Source organism: Saccopteryx bilineata, chromosome 4, assembly GCF_036850765.1.
Source record: "Saccopteryx bilineata isolate mSacBil1 chromosome 4, mSacBil1_pri_phased_curated, whole genome shotgun sequence".
In the NCBI taxonomy this organism is placed as follows: domain Eukaryota; kingdom Metazoa; phylum Chordata; class Mammalia; order Chiroptera; family Emballonuridae; genus Saccopteryx; species Saccopteryx bilineata.
In genome coordinates this window covers 190,592,347-190,614,281 of record NC_089493.1, presented here as the reverse complement: position 1 = coordinate 190,614,281, position 21,935 = coordinate 190,592,347, and the positions used below count along the sequence as shown (strand labels likewise).

Genomic DNA, 21,935 nt, shown 5'->3' with positions numbered 1-21,935 from the left:
CTGCGATTTCCCTTCATCTATAAAATGGTCTTGTTCCCTGTCCCCAGCTCAGGCGGGCCTGTAGATGTGTTGAGGACGGTATCTGGGAGGAAGGGTGTTTAGGCGCTAAATGGCGTTGGAAAGCTTCAGCAATATTATTGTGAATCAGAGAATGCTTTTTGGAATCATAGATTATCATTTGTTGATAAAGCTCCAGAAAAAAAAAAAAAATCACAGGACTGCGTAATTATCCTGCGGAGGTGAAGTAGCTCGCCCAGGTCCACACAGCTGAGCAGCGAATGCCACCACGCACATCGGTGTTCAGCTCCGTGCCTGGTGCACCATCGGCGCTCGGTAAACATCAGCTGTTGTTTCCATGGCGAATACTGCTGTTCCTGCTGCTCTCTGGGTCTCCCTCATCTCAGGTCACTAATCTTTTCATCAGCTACATAGAGAAACTACAAGAAGCTTGCCCTATGGACCCACGCAATTACTTGTTGTACAAAAAAAAAAAAAAAGATTATCTTTCAAGGAAACTCAAAATTATGTTTTGTTTCTTTCATGATTGAGAAGGTCCAAGCCTGGAGAAATGTCGTGTCTTGGCACGTAATTCCCAGGATGCCAACATAACACAGGAGCCTAACTGGGGCGTGTCTTGGGGAGGAGAGGCCACCCCTTCTCCCTGGCCCTTCTGACCTTTCGGCTCTCACGGAGTAACAGCATGGAGGAACTGCAGGCACCCTGGGGGCCAGGGGTTGAACCCCTGCCCTTAGGTCTCCAGGGAAGACCAACGTCTTAGAAATGCAAAATGGCACTGGAGTGGAGAAGAGAGAGACTGGCCCACGCTTGAACCTGGGAACAACGTAGGGACAAATGGCTCAAAGAACAAGATCAGATTCCTACCGCACACTGTGCGTGTTTTATATAAACATAAGCTTATAGTTAGGTGTAGGACTTGTGTTATTAAACATATAAAATTCCTGGTAAAAGTATAAGTGAAAATCTTTTTAGACTTTGCGCTTGAGAAAGATTTCTTAAACAAGACACGAAAATCCCCCTGGAGGGTTGCTGCCGTGTACATCCCTGGCCCTCTCCCCAGACCTTCCAAGTCAGAAACTTTGGGGGTAGGGTCCAGGATGCTGCAGCTTTAACAGACTCCGCAGGTGAACTGGAGCCTGAAGATATTTACCTCTCGGAGGCCCTGCACCTTGTTTCATTCCCTTTGTGAGCCCAGGATAATATCTGGAACCTACTGAACTCCCTACTGTCACACCTTCTGGCATTTGTCAGTATCCTGGTAGCCATTCCATTTTTATAGCCACAGAAAAGAGAGATGAGGAAGGCTTCCTGGGAAAAGAAAAATAAATGCTGGAAGAGAAGGGCTAGAGGCCTCTTCACCTGTTGCTGAGACCTGAAGCCACAGGACACGTGTGTCCCGACATCCCCTCTTGAGCTAAAGTCCCAACAACAGCCATTTGCATAGGTTACAGGAAAAGCCAAAGGCAGAGTCTTTCTCCCTTTTCCTAATTGGGTCCTTGGGACTCAGTCCCAGAAGCCACTTTGGAGAGGGAGAAGAGACTGTTTGAACAAAGACTGGTTAAATCTGAAGCCATAAAGTACCTTTAATTGAAAATTTTTAGTTGTCACAGGGCACAGTGATGCGGAGACTCAAACAGATTAGACGGGGTTTTAACCAGAGGAACAAAAACGAGGAGCTGCATCATCCTTGCACGTTGAGTGCAGAGTGGAAATTTGCCAACGCGCAGCAGCTGAATTCCCGCTACCTCCCCAGGGCCTGGCCTGCAGTGGGCACTGAGTAAGTGTGTGCTGCATGGGACTGAGCTGAAATGCCTGAGACATCAGGGAGGACATACTGCAGACTTAACACTGATCTGGGTCTTACAGGATGGGTAGGAATTATTAGTGTGCCAGGGGGTGGAGAAAGGACATGGGGAGGCAGTGGAAGGTATTTCTGGCAGTGTCTGCAAAGATCAGAATTGTGGAAGGGCTTGTATGGTGTCAGGAGAGATGAGAAGCCAGCCCCAGGCTAGAGTGTGTCTTAGGAGGAAGAGGACTTGTCCCCTTACTGCCTTTTCCTTCAGAATGGTCTAGAACCCAGCCTGATGCAGACATCCCGAGTCTCAAGCAGCCTGTTTGCAGGGCTGCTTGCTGCAGGATAGCTGTTCCCTGAAAAAGCTGCGGTGACATAGCAACCACTGGCATCAAGAGTCCCATCTGCTGCCCAGGCATAAGTCCCTGTACTTAGCTGCCCAGCACTTAGAACAAGGGTAGGGAGTGAGGAATGGAAAGAAAAAAAAATCCTTAGATGGAAGAATGAGGCACTTTTTCTAATATGAAGAAGGAAGCATTTCCAACATGAAAATAGACACTACCTTCTTTCTGCTCATTATGAGAACAAAGCATGGTGTAGTGGAGAGAAGGTATGTTTTGTTACTCAAACAACTTTGATTTAGAACTCAGCTCTCACACTTACTACCTGTGAGTGACAGAGAGGGTGCTCATCAAATGTTCCGTGTGTGCCCTTCACTTCCAGACCCCCTTGCCGCTAGGCTGGAAACATGTGACCGGTTCTGGCCGATGGACTGCGGATGGAATCCCTCTCGGATGGAGGTGGTTAAGAGCAGCTGTGCTTCCTTCCTCCCTCTTTTCCCCGCTGCGGGGAGGCCACCGGTACCAACTCACATAGCTTCCAGAGAGACACATAGCCAGTAGATGGCTTTCACCAGACTTCACACAGGAGGGAAATAAACTTTTACACCATTAAACCATTGAGATTTGGGGATCAATTTGTTTTCCCAGCATCATACATTGTATGTACCCAAATACAGTGTATAATCTTTGGTCTCACTGGGATGAAAGTCACTTGACCCTCTAGGCATTGGTCTCTTCACCTAGAAGATGGGGATACTAATCCCTATGCAGCTGAGCGGTAAGAATTTAACACATGTGTTTGTCCTGTATAGAATCTATATAGTTGAGTAGACTAGAGAACCTATATATTTAATAAATATAAATCTCTCCCTTTAAGATGTTAATATCATTATTCTTGTGGTTATTACTGTGATACAATAGATACCTTTAAATAAGCAGCAACTGTGTCAGGCACTTTACTAGTTCTTTTATATACATTACCCCATTTTTTTCAGCTAAAGAAACCAAGGCTCAAAGAGGTTACTTGTTTAAAAGCACACAGCTGGTAAGTGAGGAAGCCCTGGTCATCAAGAAGCACAGCCTAAATCAAAAGTTCGGACTGTAATGGCAACATTCCAACTCACATTTTCCAGAGGTGGAACCCTGGAGGCTCAGAGATGTTACATAAGCTCAGCCAGCAAAGTAATAACTGCTGGAGTCAGCGGACTTTCCTCTGTTCCCAGCCCCGTGCTGCGGCGATGTGATGATTAGAAAAGAGAAACCCCCTCATGGTGCTGGACCCCGCCCCCACAGCTGCCCGGCCCACTGTGAACCGAGGTCCTGGCAGCTCTGGATACTTTGGGGGCAACAGATAAGAAGAGGGAAAGAAAGAAACTGCACCTCGATAAAGGAAAAACTGTCTCTGTGTCTGTCTGTCTCTCCCTCTCTCTCTCTCCCGGTCTCTGTTCTCTCTGTCTCTGTTTCTCTTGTTCTCTCTCTCTCTTTCTCCCAGTCCCTCTCTGTCTCTGTCTCACCCTGCCTCTCTCTCTCCCTCCCTCATTCTCCCTGCCCCTCGCCCTCTCTGTTTGTTGTAAGCAATGTGGGTCCTCAAGCAGTTTACACTGAACCAGATGGCGCGTCTGATTAGCATCAGACTAAAAAGACACATTGCTTGGGGATTAGGCTCTCATAGGGACAAATCTGCTGCACAGGACCAGAAGGTTCGGTTTCCTCGCAGACTCCTCTCAGAGCCTATCTATTCCTCCTGTCTCCGATCCTCACCACCAGGCAGGTGTGAGCTCGGGCTGGAGAGGACAGCAGATGAGTCCACACAGACTCCCCAGGTCTCCTCTCGTGGACCCTGAAGTCATTCACACAGGGCCAGCCACCCTGGGGGACTCCTGACTCCCTCATGCCCCAGACTAACAAGCCATGTTATGCCACTGAGTCTGAACCACAAGCCAGGGAACCCTTGCTGTGGTTATTCCCACTTTACAGATGAGGAAACTGAAATTTACAAGGATTAAGTAATTTACTTAAGATCACAGGCCAAGTGAAAGTTGAGGCTAATTGCCTAAAGGAGAGGGGAAAAGGAGCGTGTGTGCGCGCGCACGTGTGTGCGTGCATGTGTTTTAAAAGAGCCCAAGGAGCAAATCATGACAGAAGGTGGCTGGCAGGTGTCCCCAACTCTGTAACGACGTTGAGGCTGCAGCAAGGTACACAAATGAGGTGAGAAACCGTAAACACCTCGCCCTGACCTGTGCGGCCTCCTCCAGACAAACAGAGCCTGGGCCTCTGTGAAACACTCCAAGGAAATGAAATAAAAAAATTGGAAAAACCATTCAAAGCCAGAATGGGGCGCACATACAGACCAGGCCCTTTTTTTTTCACTAAGTTTCAGGTTTCTCAGACCGTGAGGAGAAACACGTAGCTCCCAGGAGGACAAGGAGGCTTGATTTAAGATTCCGTGCCACTATCAAACACGAAGGGATTCCCTTATCACAAGAAATGTAAAGGCCAGGATAGAAGATGGGAGAACGCAGTAGTGACAGAAATAATAACCACAGCACCAGCAGCCACAGCGACCCCTCAGAACGAAACACTGGCTGTGAATGGCACTTTAAATACACACTCCGTCTTATCAGCCCACACAACAACCTTCTAAGGCAGGGGTCCCCAAACTTTTTACACAGGGGGCCAGTTCACTGTCCCTCAGACCGTTGGAGGGCCGGACTATAAAAAAAAAAACTATAAACAAATCCCTATGCATACTGCACATATCTTATTTTAAAGTAAAAAAAAAAACAAAACGGGAACAAATACAATATTTAAAATCAAGAACAAGTAAATTTAAATCAACAAACTGACCAGTATTTCAATGGGAACTATGGGCCTGCTTTTGGCTAATGAGATGGTCCATGTCCGGTTCCATATTTGTCACTGCTAGCTGTAACAAGTGATATGACGCGCTTCCGGAGCCGTGACGCGTGCGTCCCACGTCACCGGAAGTAGTACTGTACGTGAGTGACGCCGCGCTTTGCGGCACTGACCGCCAAGGAAAGAGGTGCCCCTTCCGGGAGTGCGGCAGGGGCCGGATAAATGGCCTGGGGGGCCGCATGCAGGCCGTAGTTTGGGGGCCCCTGTTCTAAGGCATTGTCATTACTGAGGACCAGAGGTTAAGTAAATTGCCCATAGTCCCACAGCTGATAAGGGGCTGAATCAGGAATCCAACCCAGGCCTCATGAGACCCAAGAATGAATACCCTTACCCACTAAATTTTCTCCCTTTCTCCACAGGAACCCCTTGAAGACAGGCTACTAGGACAGTCGACCAACACTTCAGAAGGTGCCCGCGAGCCCTCTGGCCCTGTGCTGGACACCGGTGTCCAAGGCTGTGAGTCCAAGCCTGCGCCGCTGACAATACTCCAGACAATTTGCACATCCGGCAGTTAAGTGAGCACAGGCTCAAAGCAAATCACGTCCCGGAGGCTCAGGACACTTCACAGGGAGACCGAGCGGGATTTCATTACCGCTCAGATGTGGCCAAGGAATCAAACTCACCTTACTGAAAGGTATAGAGAGGGCGCTCACCCAAGGGCCACAGACGTCCCAGAAGCACGTATGGATTCCGGTTGTACTCGTTTGGAACTGAGCACTTAAGAAGGGGGATGAGCTGACATTTCCCTCTAGGGTTATTTTGGGGAAGAGGGTTCACTTAGCAGATCCGTCGTCATCGTGGGAGAGGAGTCAACATAAGCTGTGCGTAGAGCATGCGGCTTTCACACGTGGGCCAAGGGCAGAGAGGCTGATTATGCATCGCCTCCCCTTTAAAATGGGTCCCCAAAGGGCTCTCAGTCCGCCTACTTTTTCTTTAAATTAATTTTAATGGGGTGACATTAATCAATCAGGGTACATAGGTTCAGAGAAAACATCTCCAGGTTATTTTGACATTTGATTATGTTGCATACCCCTCACCCAGTCATAGAGTCTTCCGTCACCTTCTATCTGGTTTCTTTGTGCCCTTCCCCTCCCCCCACCCCTTCCCTTCCCCTCCGCACCCCTGGTAACCATCACACTCTTGTCCATGTCCCTGAGTCTCATTTTTATGTCCCACCTATGTATGAAATCATATAGTTCTTGGTTTTTTTCTGATTTACTTATTTCACTCAGTATAATGTTATCAAGGTCCGCCTACTTTTAATGTCTGTGTTAAAGGTAAGAATGGGCGTTTCCTTTGTAGCTGTGTACAGCACACTGAGGCTGGTCTTCTGTCTGTTAATATTAATCAGAGGGCTCTTGCTGCATCTGAAACTCGGTGACGCAGCAGGACTGGTGAGCCGCAGCTGGCCAGCTTGCCCTGGGATGATGCTAACTCTCAGCGGTCACCGCCCCGCCCAGGAGTCGGGGCTCCCACCAAGCCGAACCTGACACCACGTGCCCCGTCTGGGATGGTGCTAGCACCAAGCAGGGCCCCTGACAACGATGGCAGCTCTGAACAATGAAGGAGAGCCGAGGAGCACTGCTCGCTGCTGCCTGTGCGGCTCCACACTCGGCTACGGTCGTCCTGGTCACGTCCCTAGGATGGGACTCCATTCATCTCTATCGACAGTGACAGCCCCTGGAATCCAGGAAGGGACCGCCAGGGCAGGAAGGGGCAGGCAGGTTTCCAAGCTTTCAGAGGGAGGGCAGTTCATTCCAATGTGGGAGCCAGAACTCAGAGACCTCGGGACGCTCCCGCAGCAGAAGCCGGCCACACAACAAATGCAAACCGACCTTCCAGGGTGCTTCCGCCCACCTTGTACAAGCCATGCGGAAACAAACAAGCTCTCTATGTATCGCATTAACCTGTTGTCATACATCTGTCTAAACAAGTCGGGAAACCACAGACATGAATATAAAGTCACACGAACGCTTTTCTTGCCTAGCTTTTGAAAACACAGTGGATAAAGCATTGACCTGGAACGCTGAGGTCACTGGTTCGAAACCCCGGGCTTGCCCGGTCAAGGCACATATGGGAGTTGATGTTTCCTGCTCTTCCCCTCATTGTCTCACTTCTCTCTCTTGCTCGCTCTCTCTCCTCTCTAAAATGAATAAATAAAATCTTAAAAAAAAAAAAAAAAAAAAAGAAAGAACGCTTTTCTTCCCATGCCCTCCTCCCAGCCTTAGCTCCAGGGATTCCAACGGCAGTTTTGGATGCACCGTGCTAACCGGGCACTGGGAAAGTAATATTTACAGTGAAGTGGTTCCTGAATATTTCTGTGATTACCAGGCGAGTTCCATAAATATTCAAGCTTCCCTCTCTGCATAAATACCAGCTGAGCGATGACTGATCCTCTGCTTTGTAAGCCCCCTTATTCCACGCAGTTTGCTTCTCGTTCTATCACTGACACCGGCACGGACAGAGAGGAATTTAAAATCGGAAAGGGTAGATCTTAGGCTGCAGAAATCACCGCTCCCCCTCAAGAGTCACTGTTTACACTGTCACCGAGGGAGTGATGTCAGGGACGTGGAAGGTGGCTGGACACGAGGTGGTCAGTGAATAATGACTTCTAAATCCTGTCTCGTTGGACCTGGAGGAGGTGTGGCCAGCTAGCTCCCTGACCTCAGAAACGGGGAGGCCCCTTGACAGGGGAGTACCGTTCAGTTTGGGGGAGCAGAAGCTTGAAGACATCTCCTGCTCAAATCCACTGTCACGCCCTACCGTCCGGGAAATCACCACTGAGTGAGGAAAGGAGAGTGCAGAGCAGATGTGTAACACGCAACTGTTTGAGTAAAAGAATGGGAGACCGGGGGAGAATCTGCAGTACACAGTGGACACTTGAACGACAAGGACTTGAACCCCACAGGTCCAGCTAAACATGGGTGTTTTCTTTTGACCCATGCAGGAGCACCGGGAGCCAGCGAGACCATGCCTTCTACTCTGTGACCCTCAAAGTTCCGAGTGTTGTTCAAGGGTCAGCTCCGTGGTTGGAAACCCGTGTCCGGAGGTCTGGAGTGTCCCAGGAAGCAAACAGGAGTGCCTGGGACCACGGCTGGCTCTAGGGAGGGGGTCTGAGGGGCTGGGCACAGGTCCGGAGGGACCTCTTACATGTGGTGCCCTTTCCCACCTGGCATTTTGATCCATGCAAATGCATTACGTGTTCAAAAATAATTTTTATTAAAAAAAAAAAAAAACTAAAGAAAGAAAACTAATTCTTACTCTATCAGAACCTCTGAGATGGGTCACAGAAATCCACATTTTAACAAGCTTGCCAGTTCAAGTCCTCCGTTCCAGAAAATTTGAGAGTTTCTCTGTTACAGGTTCTTTCTACCAAACGGAACTTCACCTATTTCCTCTCGAGGCGAGGAGAGCAAGTGTAAACCACACAGAGAGAAGCCACACAGTAGAAAAACCACAGTGTCTGACTCCAAGTCTGCCAGCTCACAGACTTTCTCAGGAGCCACAAGCCGGGCGCCCTGAGCTTTTCTAAAATCAGTGTCCAGTCTGATGTCTAGGCTGTCGGCTACCCTTCTCATGTATTCAGACTAAGGGAGTCAGGGAACCATTTTAGTAACTGGGGCAGTTGCTCTGTCCTGCCCAGCAGGTGAGGAGCAGGAGGAGCATGTGAGGAGCACATGTGGTTCATGGCCCCGCCCGCCCAGCCACGTGAGCAGCACATGTGGTTCATGGCCCCACCCAGCCAGCCACGTGAGGAGCACATGTGGTTCATGGCCCCGCCCGCCCAGCCACGTGAGGAGCACATGTGGTTCATGGCCCCGCCCGCCCAGCCACGTGAGGAGCACATGTGCTTCATGGCCCCGCCCACCCAGCCACGTGAGGAGCACGTGTAGTTCATGGCCCCGCCCACCCAGCCATGTGAGGAGCACATGTGGTTCATGGCCCCACCTACCCAGCCAGGTGAGGAGCACATGTGGTTCATGGCCCCACCCACCCAGCCACGTGAGGAGCACATGTGGTTCATGGCCCTGCCCACTCAGCCACATGAGGAGCACATGTGGTTCATGGCCCTGCCCACTCAGCCACGTGAGGAGCACATGTGGTTCATGGCCCCACCCACCCAACCAGGACCTTTGCACTCACCTTGCTTTTTAAAGAGGTTGCTCTGGACTATCTCATTCATGGACTGGACTTTTTGCTTCTGGAGTTTCACGGGCGGGATGCAGGTATAGAACTCATATAGGAGTTGGCTGCGGCAGGAGAAACAGGAGACAGAGAGCCAGTCACACCAATGTCTCCCACTTCATGGTACTTACAGCCCATCCCCAGCCTGCCAGCTTCCTTGGTCCCCAATTCCGGGTAGAACATCCGGTGCTTAGTAAGCCTCCAGTACATTGCGCGGTTGGCCCTGATGTTGAACACTGAGAGCACTAGAGGGCTGTGCAGATCTGAAAACCCACGCCAACAGCCCCGAGCACCCACTGTGCACCAGGCACGGGCCTTGCCCTTTCCGTCCACTCTGCCCTTTATACCTCACAACTCCACGAGCGGGACCTGAGACCGACCCCCATCGCACAGCTGGGAAAACTAAGGTCGAGAAAGGTCAATGAACCTTCCACACAGTAAAGGGGTCAAAGAAACAAGGGTTTAATACCAAGCTCTCACTTTATAACCATATCCTTCTCTTTACAAATGGTTTGTGCTTACTAATGCTTTATGATAAACTCTTAAGATCAAAGGGTCTTTAATTTTTAAAATATTATATAAAAACGTTGTGGGTTATAATCCATCTGGGATGTAAAAAAAGGAAGATAGCTCTTCCCAAGTACAGTGAAAATAAAAACACCACTGAAACAAAATTATAGCCCCTGCGAGCTTTCCAAAACGAAACCCTGCGTTCATTCATCCTTTCAAGTATTTATGAAGCATCTATGTAATGTGTGACCGGCCATGCGCAGAGCAGCGGGGACACAATGGGAACAGACTCGGTCCCGATGGCACGGGCACGGGACTTACATTCTAATGCAGGCCCACATACAACGTGGAAGTAAGTAAATCAATACAGGGTGATAAATGCAATGAAGAAAATAAATAAGAAGTTGTGTCAGAGAGTAATGGTGCATGGGGCGAGGGAAGGAATCTAATTTATTTGCAGACGTAGCTTCTCCAAGAATATAACATTTAGTTTAAGGCCGGAAAGATGAGGAGAAACCAGCAGAAATCGTCATAAGAACAGAAAAAGGACATCAATAAAAAGAAAAGAAAAACCCCAACTGGTGAGATCGGAATGAAGAACAGAGTACAATGAATAGACTTGTACCAAGGGGAAGTTCTCAGTTACGTGAAATGTGAACATTAAGACAAGCCAAGTGAAGGGCATGTGGGAACTCGATACTATCTTTGCAACTCTTTTCTAATCTAAAATCATTTCAATATGAAAAGTTCTTTAAATCTTCCATATGCAAACATGAACTTAAGGGAACATAGGAAGAAGGGAAGGGCACATCTGGTTTAGATGACCCTCTTCTAAAGCACAGTCACATTAAAATAACATTGCCCAGCCCCAGCTGTCCGGCTCAGTGGTAGAGCATTGGCTTGGCGTGTGGATGTCCTGGGTTCGATTTCCGGTCAAGGCACACAGAAGAAGCGCCCATCTGCTTCTCTACCCCTCACCCTCTCCTCTCACCTCTCTCTCTCTCTCTCTCTCTCTCTCTTCCCCTTCTGCAACCATGGCTCAATTGGAGCGAGTTGGCCTCAGGTGCTGAGGATGGCTCCATAGCCTCTGCCTCAAGCACTAAGAAGAGCTCGGTTGCTGAGCAATGGCCCAAGATGGGCAGAACATTGCCCCCTAGTGGGCTTGCCAGGTGGACTCAAGTTGGGGCACATGCCGGAGTCTGTCCCTCTGCCTCCCCTTCTGTCACTGAATAAAAAAATAAATAAATGAAAATTAAAAAGTAGCATTTCCCATCTCATGAGAAGAATGGACTGAGGAAGGAGAAAGCACAGGGGGGCTTTCGGGGCAAAGACTGAAACCCCATATAATCTTCAAGCCCAGGTGAAAAGGAAACATTTACACCAAACATCAATTTCTCAACCTGCATGTCTTCATTTTGTAGTATTTGTCTCATCAAAGGAGGAGGCTTATTTTAGAGTTGGTTTTTAACCAAAGTCTGGCACAACAAAAGGAAAATGTCAAAAGCCCACGCTGGAGCCGCAGTAAGAAGCTCCTACCATGTGTCCCTTCTGTCCCCTAGCCGAGTGCCCATCTGGAACTCCCCACAGGAACCCTCCTCTCCCTCTGAGTCCCTAGCTTGATAACAGAGCCCAGGCAAGTACATCATAAACTCTCACCTGAGTAACTTCGCATCAAAGACCATTTCCACATCGTGGAGGACAGATGGGATGTATTTCAAAGCCGCCACCTAGGTGGGAAGTGAAATAAACATGAGTGATGCCCACATTCAACAACTCCACCTGGTGAAGAGGATACTTTGACACTTGATGCAGATCAAGGCAGAACGGTCTTGCATCCTGGGCACTGCTATAGTGATCTGAGACTCTCTATGTAGATTAAAACATCCTCTTGCACTCTCCACACAAGAGTAAGTCACAACCACCTCTACCGTCAAGGAGGCAGTAATGTATAGAAAGGCCACAGGCTTTGAAGTTACACAGATCTGCAGCCGAATCCTGCTTCTAGTTGACAGCCATGTGGCTTTGGACAAAACACTTAACCTCTCTGCCATCTCAATTCCCTCTGCCGAAACACTGAAGAAATAATGCCTATTTTGCAAGACTGTGAAGATTAAAAAATGATCTAAGTGAGATCTCCAGCAGAGAGGCAGGCATACTCTGGGTATTCAAAAAAAAAAAAAAAAGTGGTAACCTCTATCATTAGTGGAAGACGGTGTGCTTGAATTGTTCTGTTGGTAGCAAGGAAGGCTTGGACTGAGTTATGTATATGTTTGTCCCTGGCCAATTTGTGAACAACTGTGGGCACATCTTGGTCCACTCGCTGGCTTATGGAAACTGGGCATTGTGGTGGATTGCTCTTTCCTCATGCATCCAGGGGTAGGAGGCACACCCACCCTCTCGCATAAGAGTCCCATTTGCTAAGCAACAAGAGAAGACTGCTATTTTCCTACCCGGAGTTGGAAAATCATGTTTAAGATTCTAGTGGAAGTATGCATTTTTAATTTTCTTTTTCTGTACATTCTGCAGTCAACAAGCATCATCCTTTTATACTCAGACCAAAATAAAAACAGCAAAAATTCCTCTCTTAGAGAAAATTTTATCGTAGCTGGTTACAGTTGAGTTCCTTAGTTAGCATCAATGATTAGGACTCGTCTCTGAGAACGTTTAGTGGGGCAGAAAGCACCCCGAGCGCTGTTGTTATATCATCTTGTTAAACCTTTGTGGAAAACAGCATCAGCAGAGCCGTTCATCAGGAGAGCCAGAGCAGCCATCCTGGGAAACTGGCTAGCACCTTTTCCATCTTACGCCACAGGAATGTCTGAACTGGGCAAAATAACCTTTAGACTGGGCCAAACCAACATCGTCTTACCAACAACTGTTTGCAGCGCTAGCAGGAAAAGCACAAGGACTGGCAATTATGGACTCTCTGAAGATAGAATCAGTAACCACCAGCCAGGGATGGCCGAGAGTAAAGAGTTTGCCAACACCAGTAGAAATTCCCGTCTTCGTTGCGTGTAAGTCATTTGCCTTCCTTTTTCTCATCAAAGCCCCTGGCCTTCACTCTGTAATCGTACACTCTTTGCGTTTCTGCCTCAATCTATGTTTCAAGAATTGCATTTCTTTTTTTTTATTTTTTATCCCCAATAAACGCTTGTTACCTCTCATTTTGGCTTCTTATTCTAAGTGAAAACCTTATTTCAACCCTTCAAGGGAAATAGTTCGTTCACAGATCAGGAACCTAGCGCATCAGGATTCAATGACCAGTCCAAGGTCACAAGGTCAGCACGTGGGAGAGCCAGGACTGACTCAGGCCTGCAGCTTCCGGGGTCGCCCTCTGACCCAGAGCTCCATGCCCCCCTCACTCAAAGAGCAGCTGTCTCTCTCCACACCTTCACCGTTTTTTCTTTTCTCTTGTTCTTTATGCTTTTGAAAAGTCAGTAATAAATGTCTGATGTAAAAAAAAAAAAATTCACACAAGTTAAAGCAATATGGCGAAATTGTCCCTGAAGTCCCTCAGCTCCAGGTCAGCCCCAATCCCTTCTCCCCAGAAAGGACCAATGTCAACATTGTGGAGGGTTTCCTTCTAGACTGTTTTCTATACATGTATGTGTGTGTGCATGCATGGATGTGCATATGCACATGTGTGTGCAATATTTACAGTTCTGCAACTTGCTTTTTGCAATGAACCATAAAGCACTGATATTTTTGCACGTCATGTCAGAGTGCCCTCTATTTCTGACCACTACACAGTGATGCCCATATGGGTACACCATGCCTTTTTAAGCCCTCCTATACTGATGGGACTCCATGCTACCTTTAGCTTTTCTTTATTATAAAAGATGTGGTAAGAAAATACTTAACATATTCATTTGTATGTGTGAGATTTCCTGTAGTATGGATGGACTGCTATTTGTGTGTGTGTGTATATGTGTATATATGTATACATATATGTAGTCATATATATGCTGGTGTATAGAAAGCATAACATATAGTATATACATATATAAAAATGCATACACACACATTTTAGGAGATAGTACCTTATTGCCTTAGAAAGAAGCAGGGGCCAATTTCCTTATATGCCTTTCCCTATAACCTTGCTATCCCTAGCAGCAAATCTTTTGAACTTGGTCCGTCTGATGCATAATTTACACAGTGTCTAGAGCAGGTAGGCACCTTTTCTACCCTCATTGAATATCTGTATTTACTACATTGCTTGTTCATATTCTTTCCCCATTTTTCTTCGGCGGGCAATCGCATTGGTCTGTGGAATTCTCTATGTATCCATAACACTAACCCTCTTAGCAGTGAGACGTGCTGCAGAATTCCCCCTTCCTTGTCCTGTTGTTTGGCTGCTGCTGTCTTTTTCCCTCCGCTTAATCACATCTTTCATTGCCTGGAAGGATTTTAATTTGTATGTTGTCAAATTTGTCAGGCTTCTTTACCGTTATTGGATTTTGTGTCTGGAGATTTATCCTTTTTCTTCTTTCAAATCAAGATGACAAGAGTTAACAAGATTCAAAAGCCGGTGTTTCTGAAACTATATTGTATCGGGACACCCTTTTCCCATAGGGCGATGTTAGGTATTCGGTGGTGGGAAGAGGAGTTTGCAATCAGATAGTTTGGGGAAAGTTTGGCTTAAGCAGAGATGAGGCAGTGAGTTTATTTTTTACTGCGGAGCTTTCAGGATCCTATCACGCCGAGCGGCATTATGACAACCCTCCGGGCAGCTGCGGTCCACAGGACCCTCCGGCCTGGCTGCTCAGGCCCTCTCTCCCAGGAAACACCAAGCAGATGCCTGTGGGCCGTGCCAGTGACAGGAAGGAGTGGAATGAGACGGGCACGGGCCAGTGGGAAGTGGTACGATGCGTGGAACGCACACTCTCTCAAGAACGAGTCGTTCTTGCTCAGTTGTTTTTAACGCCGTGCCAGCCAGATCAGACACCCCTGCGGGCCCCTCTTCTCCCACAGGCTGACACCAGAGGCTGAGCCACATGCCCTGAAAATGGCTGGTCCAAGCTATTCTGTCCTTCATTCATTCTTAGACCAGTAGGCACAGGGTTCTGGGCCCACAGGGACACGGGCCGGAATCCCAGCGCTCCAGCACATACTGGGCTGTGCTAGGCCCAGTTCTTCACCCCCAGAGCCTCCTCAGCACCTCCACGTGGGGTGACGGGGAATGGCTGAAACAAAGTGCCTCAGGCCCCCGCCATAATGCCCCCAGGCGGCCGCCCCCCGCCCCGGGGCGTGGGCGCGGCATCTCCCTGCCGCTTCTCAAGCGCCTGGACCAACCAGAATCTGCACTCATCCGATCCAAGACCGAAGCGAGAGGACAAACACAGAAACAGCCCCTCAGCAAGTTGGGGAAAGCCAGGCCCTCGGTGGCCGTCACAAGCCGCTGGCTTTCCAGGGCCACACGTGTCCTTTCTGGGCTCAGGAAGCTGCGGGCAGCCTGCACAGGGTGTCTACACTGGCCTCATGGTCCCACGCCTCGGCTATCGGCTATTGGCTATCGGCTATCAGTGAGGAGGGTCTGGACAGGGCGGGGAGAAGGACTTCTTCCTCTGGACAAGCCAACCCTCCCAGCTTCCCGGCCCTGGGCAGGTGGGAGAGGCAGACAGACAGATGGAAGAGCTGTCCCCGGAGCCTCGGAGGCCGTTCGCCACTCAGCCGCGGAGCATTAAACTTCCGTCTGCTCCAGACAGCCCCGCGGAGACGCGGCAGGCCTGTGGTTTTTCTCTTCCTGGGGGCTAGCCGGTCCATAGCTGTCACAGCCACACGGTGACAGCCTGGCCTGGGCCACAGGGTTCCTGTCCACAGCCCTCCCCCTCCCAGGGCCTGATACACCTGAGCAGAGTGAGGGCAGGTAGGTTCCCTGGAGGCAGAGCAGCTCAGCCGTAAGAGCTGGGGGAGACTCCTGTTGCTTCCATGTTTCTAAGGCCTTAGAACTAGACCTGTTGGCCTCCTGGGGACTGTGTCCCTTTACTGTTGCTATTATTTTTTACCCTCATTGATACTATGACTCTACATAAAATAACATTGTCACATTATTACTTTCACTCTATAGTAAACACTCCCATATCATATGCAATATTTAAGGAAAACACAGACAGATGTGTTTCTTTATGAATATATATGTGTTTACCTAATAGAAAATTACATACATATATAATAAGATTACTAATCTGAGGGTTTTAAAATCGCAATTTATTATTGGAAACATTACATGTATCAGATACTCTATACCCATGATCTTGTTTCATTCTGACATCTACTCTACCAGTAGACACTGTCATTTCTTTTTGTCAATGAGGACACTATGGCACTGAGGTTAAATAACTTGCCAGGAGACACATAGCTGATACAGGACACAGCAAGGCTATGTGCCTGATTCTGTTACTGCCCATCGCCTTAGGAAAGGCTGCCATCTTGGTAAGGGGGGGGATTTCAGAAAGCTGATTTGGAGGAAGAGGTAGACAAAGAAGCTTCCTCTTCTTATGGTGATAGTTTTGGAAAGAAGGTTTGTTTTTTCCTGACATCCCTAAGTTAAGGACCCTCCTCACCACCTATATGGGAGCTATAAGAATAGCCACCAAGAAAACATTTGCCAGGTCATTAAACGGTTTATCATCTGACACCAAGTGAATGTCCTACATTAATCATCAGTTTTGGACGCCTCTGCCAGAGGTCAGGTACAGCCCTCAAGAAGAGAGCCAGGTGCCAGCCGAGCAATGTGATTTTACCGGCCCAGAGAGAAGTCACAAAAGGACACTTCAGATGATTGCTATCCAGATGGACTGCACCAGAATCGATGAACCTGGGCTGCTAGCAAGCAACAAATGTTTAAAAATAACAACAACAACAAAAAAAAAACCAAAGCAAAACATTGCTCTCTCTCAAAGTCCAGACTCTCTCAGTCTCGCTCTCGTGAAAACAGAGTGGTCAGTCCTGGTGCCAGCAGACACAGACTTCTAGCCAAAGGGAGCGCATTGTGCAACGATGCGAGGTTGCACAAGAACGCCAGACATCTTCCTCATTCAAGGGCTTGGACGGCAGTCCCATCTGACCGATTTCCAATCCTCTTGTTTTAGCCCAGTGATAGGCAGTCAAGGTCCACGGAAAGTGGACAAACAATGTCTCAGAAATCAGAAATTCACCACAGCATGACGAGAGGAAGACAAGCAACTCTCTCAGGACATTTACGCTTGTCACTAGTCTTTCAGAGAAAGAGAAGGGAAGAGGGACCGGTGGGTTCTGGAATCCATACGTCTCCATGCTTTCTGTACTCCGGCATTTGGCTGGCGCTGACGCTTGGTAGGAGGCAGAAAGGTGCAGTGTTTACAATGGCTGGAGAGGCAGACTGTCTGTGTTCAAGTCCAGCCAGGTCACTTGTATCTACGTGTCCTTGGGGAAGTTAACGCTGTGTGTCCTAGTTTCTTTGTCAGGAGAATGAAGGCATAAAGTTACCTGCTTCATAGGGCTGATATGAAGATTAATCAACAAAAAATATGAGCTATTAGTAGAACCACAGAAGCCTATTGGAGCAAAATGTCATCATTTCCAAATATTGGTTGAGAAAGAGATGCAATTAATAAATCACTTAAAGGTCGGAGTTAAATATGACATCTCACCTCTCCTACCTCTGGGAAGTCACTGTGCAGCCCACAGGCTACTCCAGGGAAGAACGGACAACTTTCTTCCCTTAGTTTGGACATTTGAATCTTTTACACCAATTAACAATGAAAAGAGAGGAAAGAAAGAGGCATCCGTAACTAGCTCGCCTCAGTGACTGTGGAGTCAATGTCTGCCTGTCTTTATTGTTGCTTAATGCTTTAGTTGTGGTGAAGGTAATCTCTGTAAGTCTCTATTTCCTCATCTGTAAAGAAAAGAGGGTACTTGCCTAATAAGGCTGTTGTTATAAGACTCAAGTGAGCTAACAATATATGTAAAGTCTGGAGCTCAATACATGACACACACTAAATGCTAAAACATAAAATGGTGGGAGCTGGTATTCACTCCTTCATTCATTCAGCCAAAAGATCTTTGAGGACCTACGATGTGGCAGCCACTGGTTCAGACATTGGAGATATAAGAGAGAGAGCCCCCTGCACTCCTGGACATTCTGGTGGCTTCATTAGCACGAGTGGTAATCATAGTGGCCAAGGGAACATGTCATATAAGAGGAGTGGCTAATTTATTTTGACTCTTACCACCAAATTGGAACATTATAATGAATCACAGACCTAAATAGAGGAGAATGGGTCGAATGGGTCTGTACAATGTCTCCAAATGCCCTTTACTTGCATTTGAGCTGCGTCCAGTTCACAAGCGTCTGGTGTTGACCATCTCAACCCACCACCGGTTTTATCAACAGTGCTTACAGGGCTGGCCCACACAGGACCTCTAGCATCTGGCCCATTATTGAAAACACATGGAACCCTCTGGCTTAGTCCATTTCTTATGGCCTAGAGAAGAATATTAACTTTGGAGTTAGGAGACCTGGGCGGATTGAAGCCCTAGCTCCACTACTATAAATAGGTATAATTTGGAATTAATTATTTAACTTCATGAGCCTCCTGTGGAAAGTGAAGACAGTGATTCCTAGCAGACCTCTGGCAGGATTAAAACCACTGTATGTGAAAGCCCAGCTTCATGCTGGGCACAGGGTAAGTACTCAATCAATGAGAGCTGTTTTTAATGCTCGTTCTACCCTCTTTGAATGGCTGGCTTTCAAGGCTTCGTAGTTTTCGGTGAGTTGCTGCCATGACAGTGCTGAACAACAGGGAAAGCTAGAGAAAGCCACTCACAAAAGTTAGATGAGCCTTAGACATGAGAAATAACTTGCTGGGGTTATTTGAACTCACAGTGGGCAGAGCTGAGGTTGAACCAGATCAGGTCTACTTTGAACTAAGGCAGGCGTGAGTAAGGGTTTTCCCCATAAGCCTCTAGCAAGCTGGAAGTGTAAAGTCTGAACCACAAACGTCAATCGCTGGCATATTCATTCTATGCTCTCACTCAAGACTGATGTCAGACGTTACCGATAGACCACAGCACGCTTTCCTACTCTACCCCACGCAGGCTCAGAATCAAGGCTCGAGTCATCTGGTAGTATTTCACTAGGTAAAACTTTGCCTTCCTTTAAAAAATTAAATATATATATATATATATATATAGAGAGAGAGAGAGAGAGAGAGAGAGAGAGAGAGAATCAGTTTTTGTGGATCTAGTCTCCTTGAAATTTGAATCTGTGTTTCTTAATCTAACTGAATCTTGAATGTCCTAACACTACTTGGCTTCATGTGACAGGATTGGGGACACAAACTCCCTCCATATTCCATTCTAGGAAAGTGCCCCCAAGGCTTCTGTTTTATGATAAGGTTAAGGAAGGGGAGACATAAATAATAAAAATTATTTAAACCTAACTTTGTAACAAGCTCTCTACATTATGATTTATACACTTGACTTCATTTAATCCTCTAAATTAGATATTAGGCTTCCCATATTATAAAAGAACAAACAAGAAGCCCAGGAAATGGAAAAGATTTGCGCAGCGGTACACACCTGAGCATGGACACCCAATTTCCCATCCGAGCTTGTCTGCCTCAAAATCCAAACCTCTTTCTCTTGTAACAAATGTCAGTGTCCTTGGGTGGTGTTTGCTAACATCGCGTGGCCTCGACCTCTCTCCCCTCATCAGCCCGTTCCTCGCACCCCAAAACAGCATCAAGTTATCTTCAAATGGTATTGCTCTCCATGTTTGAATATGACTTTAAATTCTTCTTTGATAACTTTTCAACAACCATACAAAATAGGCAGAAAACATCACTGATTTTATGCAAATCCCTGAAGCTAAATTTGGCCCTTAGAGCAACTTAAGAAGAAAGAGATGAAGCCCCTTTCCACGGCTCCGGGGTTCAAATCCACGAGAAAGCAGCACAATCCGGGCCCAATCCCAGGGAAACTGACACAGCTCCCAGACAGCATGAACCTGGATGAAGGGACCCATGCCAAAACCGTAGTAATCCTGTTAGCTCTCCACGTCTGCATAGCGTTGTATAACTTGCTCTTTTTCAGTCAGTGTTTATTCAATCCTCACCCACATGCTGAAGCTTTACAGATGAGAAAAATAAGACCCCGAGAGATGAAATGACCAGTGTAAGGTCCCAGGGCTGGTAAGGAAGGCCATTCCCCTTGACCCGGGTCTCCTCCGTACTAGAAACACTCTGGCTGGCTCATCTTTGCCTCCTTTCTTCTTTCTTTCCCTGACTTCTTACCCCTTTGACCCTCCATTCCTTCCCCCAAGATACGTGGAGTTATGACGCCTTCCTGAGACAGACGCGTCATGCAAAGGGGGGGGGGGTATGAGTTTAGGGTGGACCCTTCTAAGAGATTGCCACCTTAACTGCCCTTGGCATTAGCCGTGTGGAGCGGGTCTGACCTACTTCCTTCCAGCTAGCGAAAGCTTCAGAGCTATTTTAAAAGAGCCAATGCTATCTTCGTGGGAAACAGACCAGAAATACGTTCTCTCCCGCCCTACGGAGTCCTTGGTGTTCAGGATCCTTCTACCAGGTGGCCTTTCCAAGGCCTTCGGTGAACACAGGGCTGCGTGTTCGAGCGAAAGTAGACATTATGTCACCCTGCCGTTGTTTACCGAGTGACGGGGGGGTGGGGGGGTAGGGGTGGGGAGACGAATCATTTTCGTCCTGTAAACCAACCTGCAAAAGGATGGTGGTTTTATATTGACTTTTCATCAGGTTGTTGATGGATTCAAAGAGCCGCCTCATGGATTCTTCAAACTCCATCTGTTCTTTGCCTTCGTAAAGCCTGGAAGAAGACGGACACATCTGGGTCACTTCTTAAGCCAACAGGCAATGCCTTTGAAAGTGTGCGTCAGACACCAACTTCATTTAAAATTGAAAAGAGAGAGGGGTGGGAGATGGAAACTTGCAGGGGGGGTGGCGCTGGGGGAGGGAGTGAATGCAGCAATCCTTGCCTGCATTATCCACTGGAGGGAAAAACCTCTGTCCACCATACTGAGCGGAAACCCTCCCACCCGCTTGCATAATAAATCTGCTCTCGCCGTCTTTTATGCAACCCTGAAGAACCTCAAAGGAATAAAACTTGTCAAAGCTGAGAACACATTAATAATTTCACCCTCCTTCAAGAATCAGAGGGGAGACTGTGGTCATCAGACTTTCAAAGTGTCGCGCAAACATCAAGGAGAAACATGTCAGACACACTTGTCGGAGGACGGGGGACACACGCGCCCCATCTCAGGGCCGTGCTTCTCCTGCCCGTGGCTTCAGAAGCATGCTTATCATCCGCTTCAAACCTTTTGTTCCTCTGACTACAAAGGTCCCAGGTTGTTACTGTCAAAAATGTACACAAACCAGGCATGCCTTACTTATAAAGTGAGACAGCTCATTAATCCTACCTACAGATTAGCGATTGCTAACAGTTTGATGGATACCCTTACAGAGATTCTCCGGCCCTGTGCTAATAATCTCTACGCGTGGCTTTTCATGGAAACCATCCTCTGGTATAAAATCAGCCTCCGGAACTGTGAGGCTTATCACCCTCTTGTCCCGGCCTGGGAGTGTCGTTCAGCCAAGGCCTCTCCACATAAGCCTTTATCATCAAACTGCCAAAAACCCACAGCCTAATCTGTGGCATCCTAGACGAGGCGGGGAAGATGGCCTCTGTCCCCACTTCAGATCAAGAGCGTCTCCTGTCACGGCCCCACACAGTCAACACTGCGGGCTGCCGCTGCTGGCGGTGGCGAAGGTGCCTCCGTCTGATAAAGCGCTGACACGCATCACAGGCCTGTGTGCTCTGTCAGCCGCAGGACGGGCGGCCCATCACGGCCACCTCAGCGCCGTCTCCGCCGAGTCCCCTCACCTTCTCTTCTCTGCCAGCGTCTTCCTCTGTGAGTGTGTGTCTCTCTTTACCTCCTTCTGAGCACCAGTCCCTCTGTCTCACGTGGGTCTCTGTTTGTCTCTGCTCTTCTCCCCGTGTCTGTCTTCAGCCTCTCTGCCTCTCTTTCTCTCTTCCCCTGACTCCTCCCTACAGGCCCCCTGAAGTCAGAAGCCTGTGAAGGGTAAGCCGGTGATGAATGTCTTAGTCCAGCCCAGGGGCCCGGCAGCTGCTGCGGACTCACCGGTGCCTCGCCCAAG

The 21,935-nt window shown here is 48.0% G+C and overlaps 1 protein-coding gene across 2 annotated transcripts in view; it reads right to left on the bottom strand.

The window, feature by feature from the left end:
- The window catches only part of DOCK2 (dedicator of cytokinesis 2), a 395,036-nt gene that overhangs the window by 278,136 nt on the left and 94,965 nt on the right, over positions 1-21,935 (bottom strand). For both annotated transcript variants that reach the window (XM_066273230.1, XM_066273231.1), the window contains exons 23-25: positions 20,478-20,586; positions 11,419-11,489; positions 9,211-9,317 (exon numbers count right to left, since the gene is read on the bottom strand). In XM_066273230.1, the coding sequence (XP_066129327.1) occupies positions 9,211-9,317; positions 11,419-11,489; positions 20,478-20,586 (287 nt within the window). The remainder of the gene's footprint in view (positions 1-9,210; positions 9,318-11,418; positions 11,490-20,477; positions 20,587-21,935) is intronic.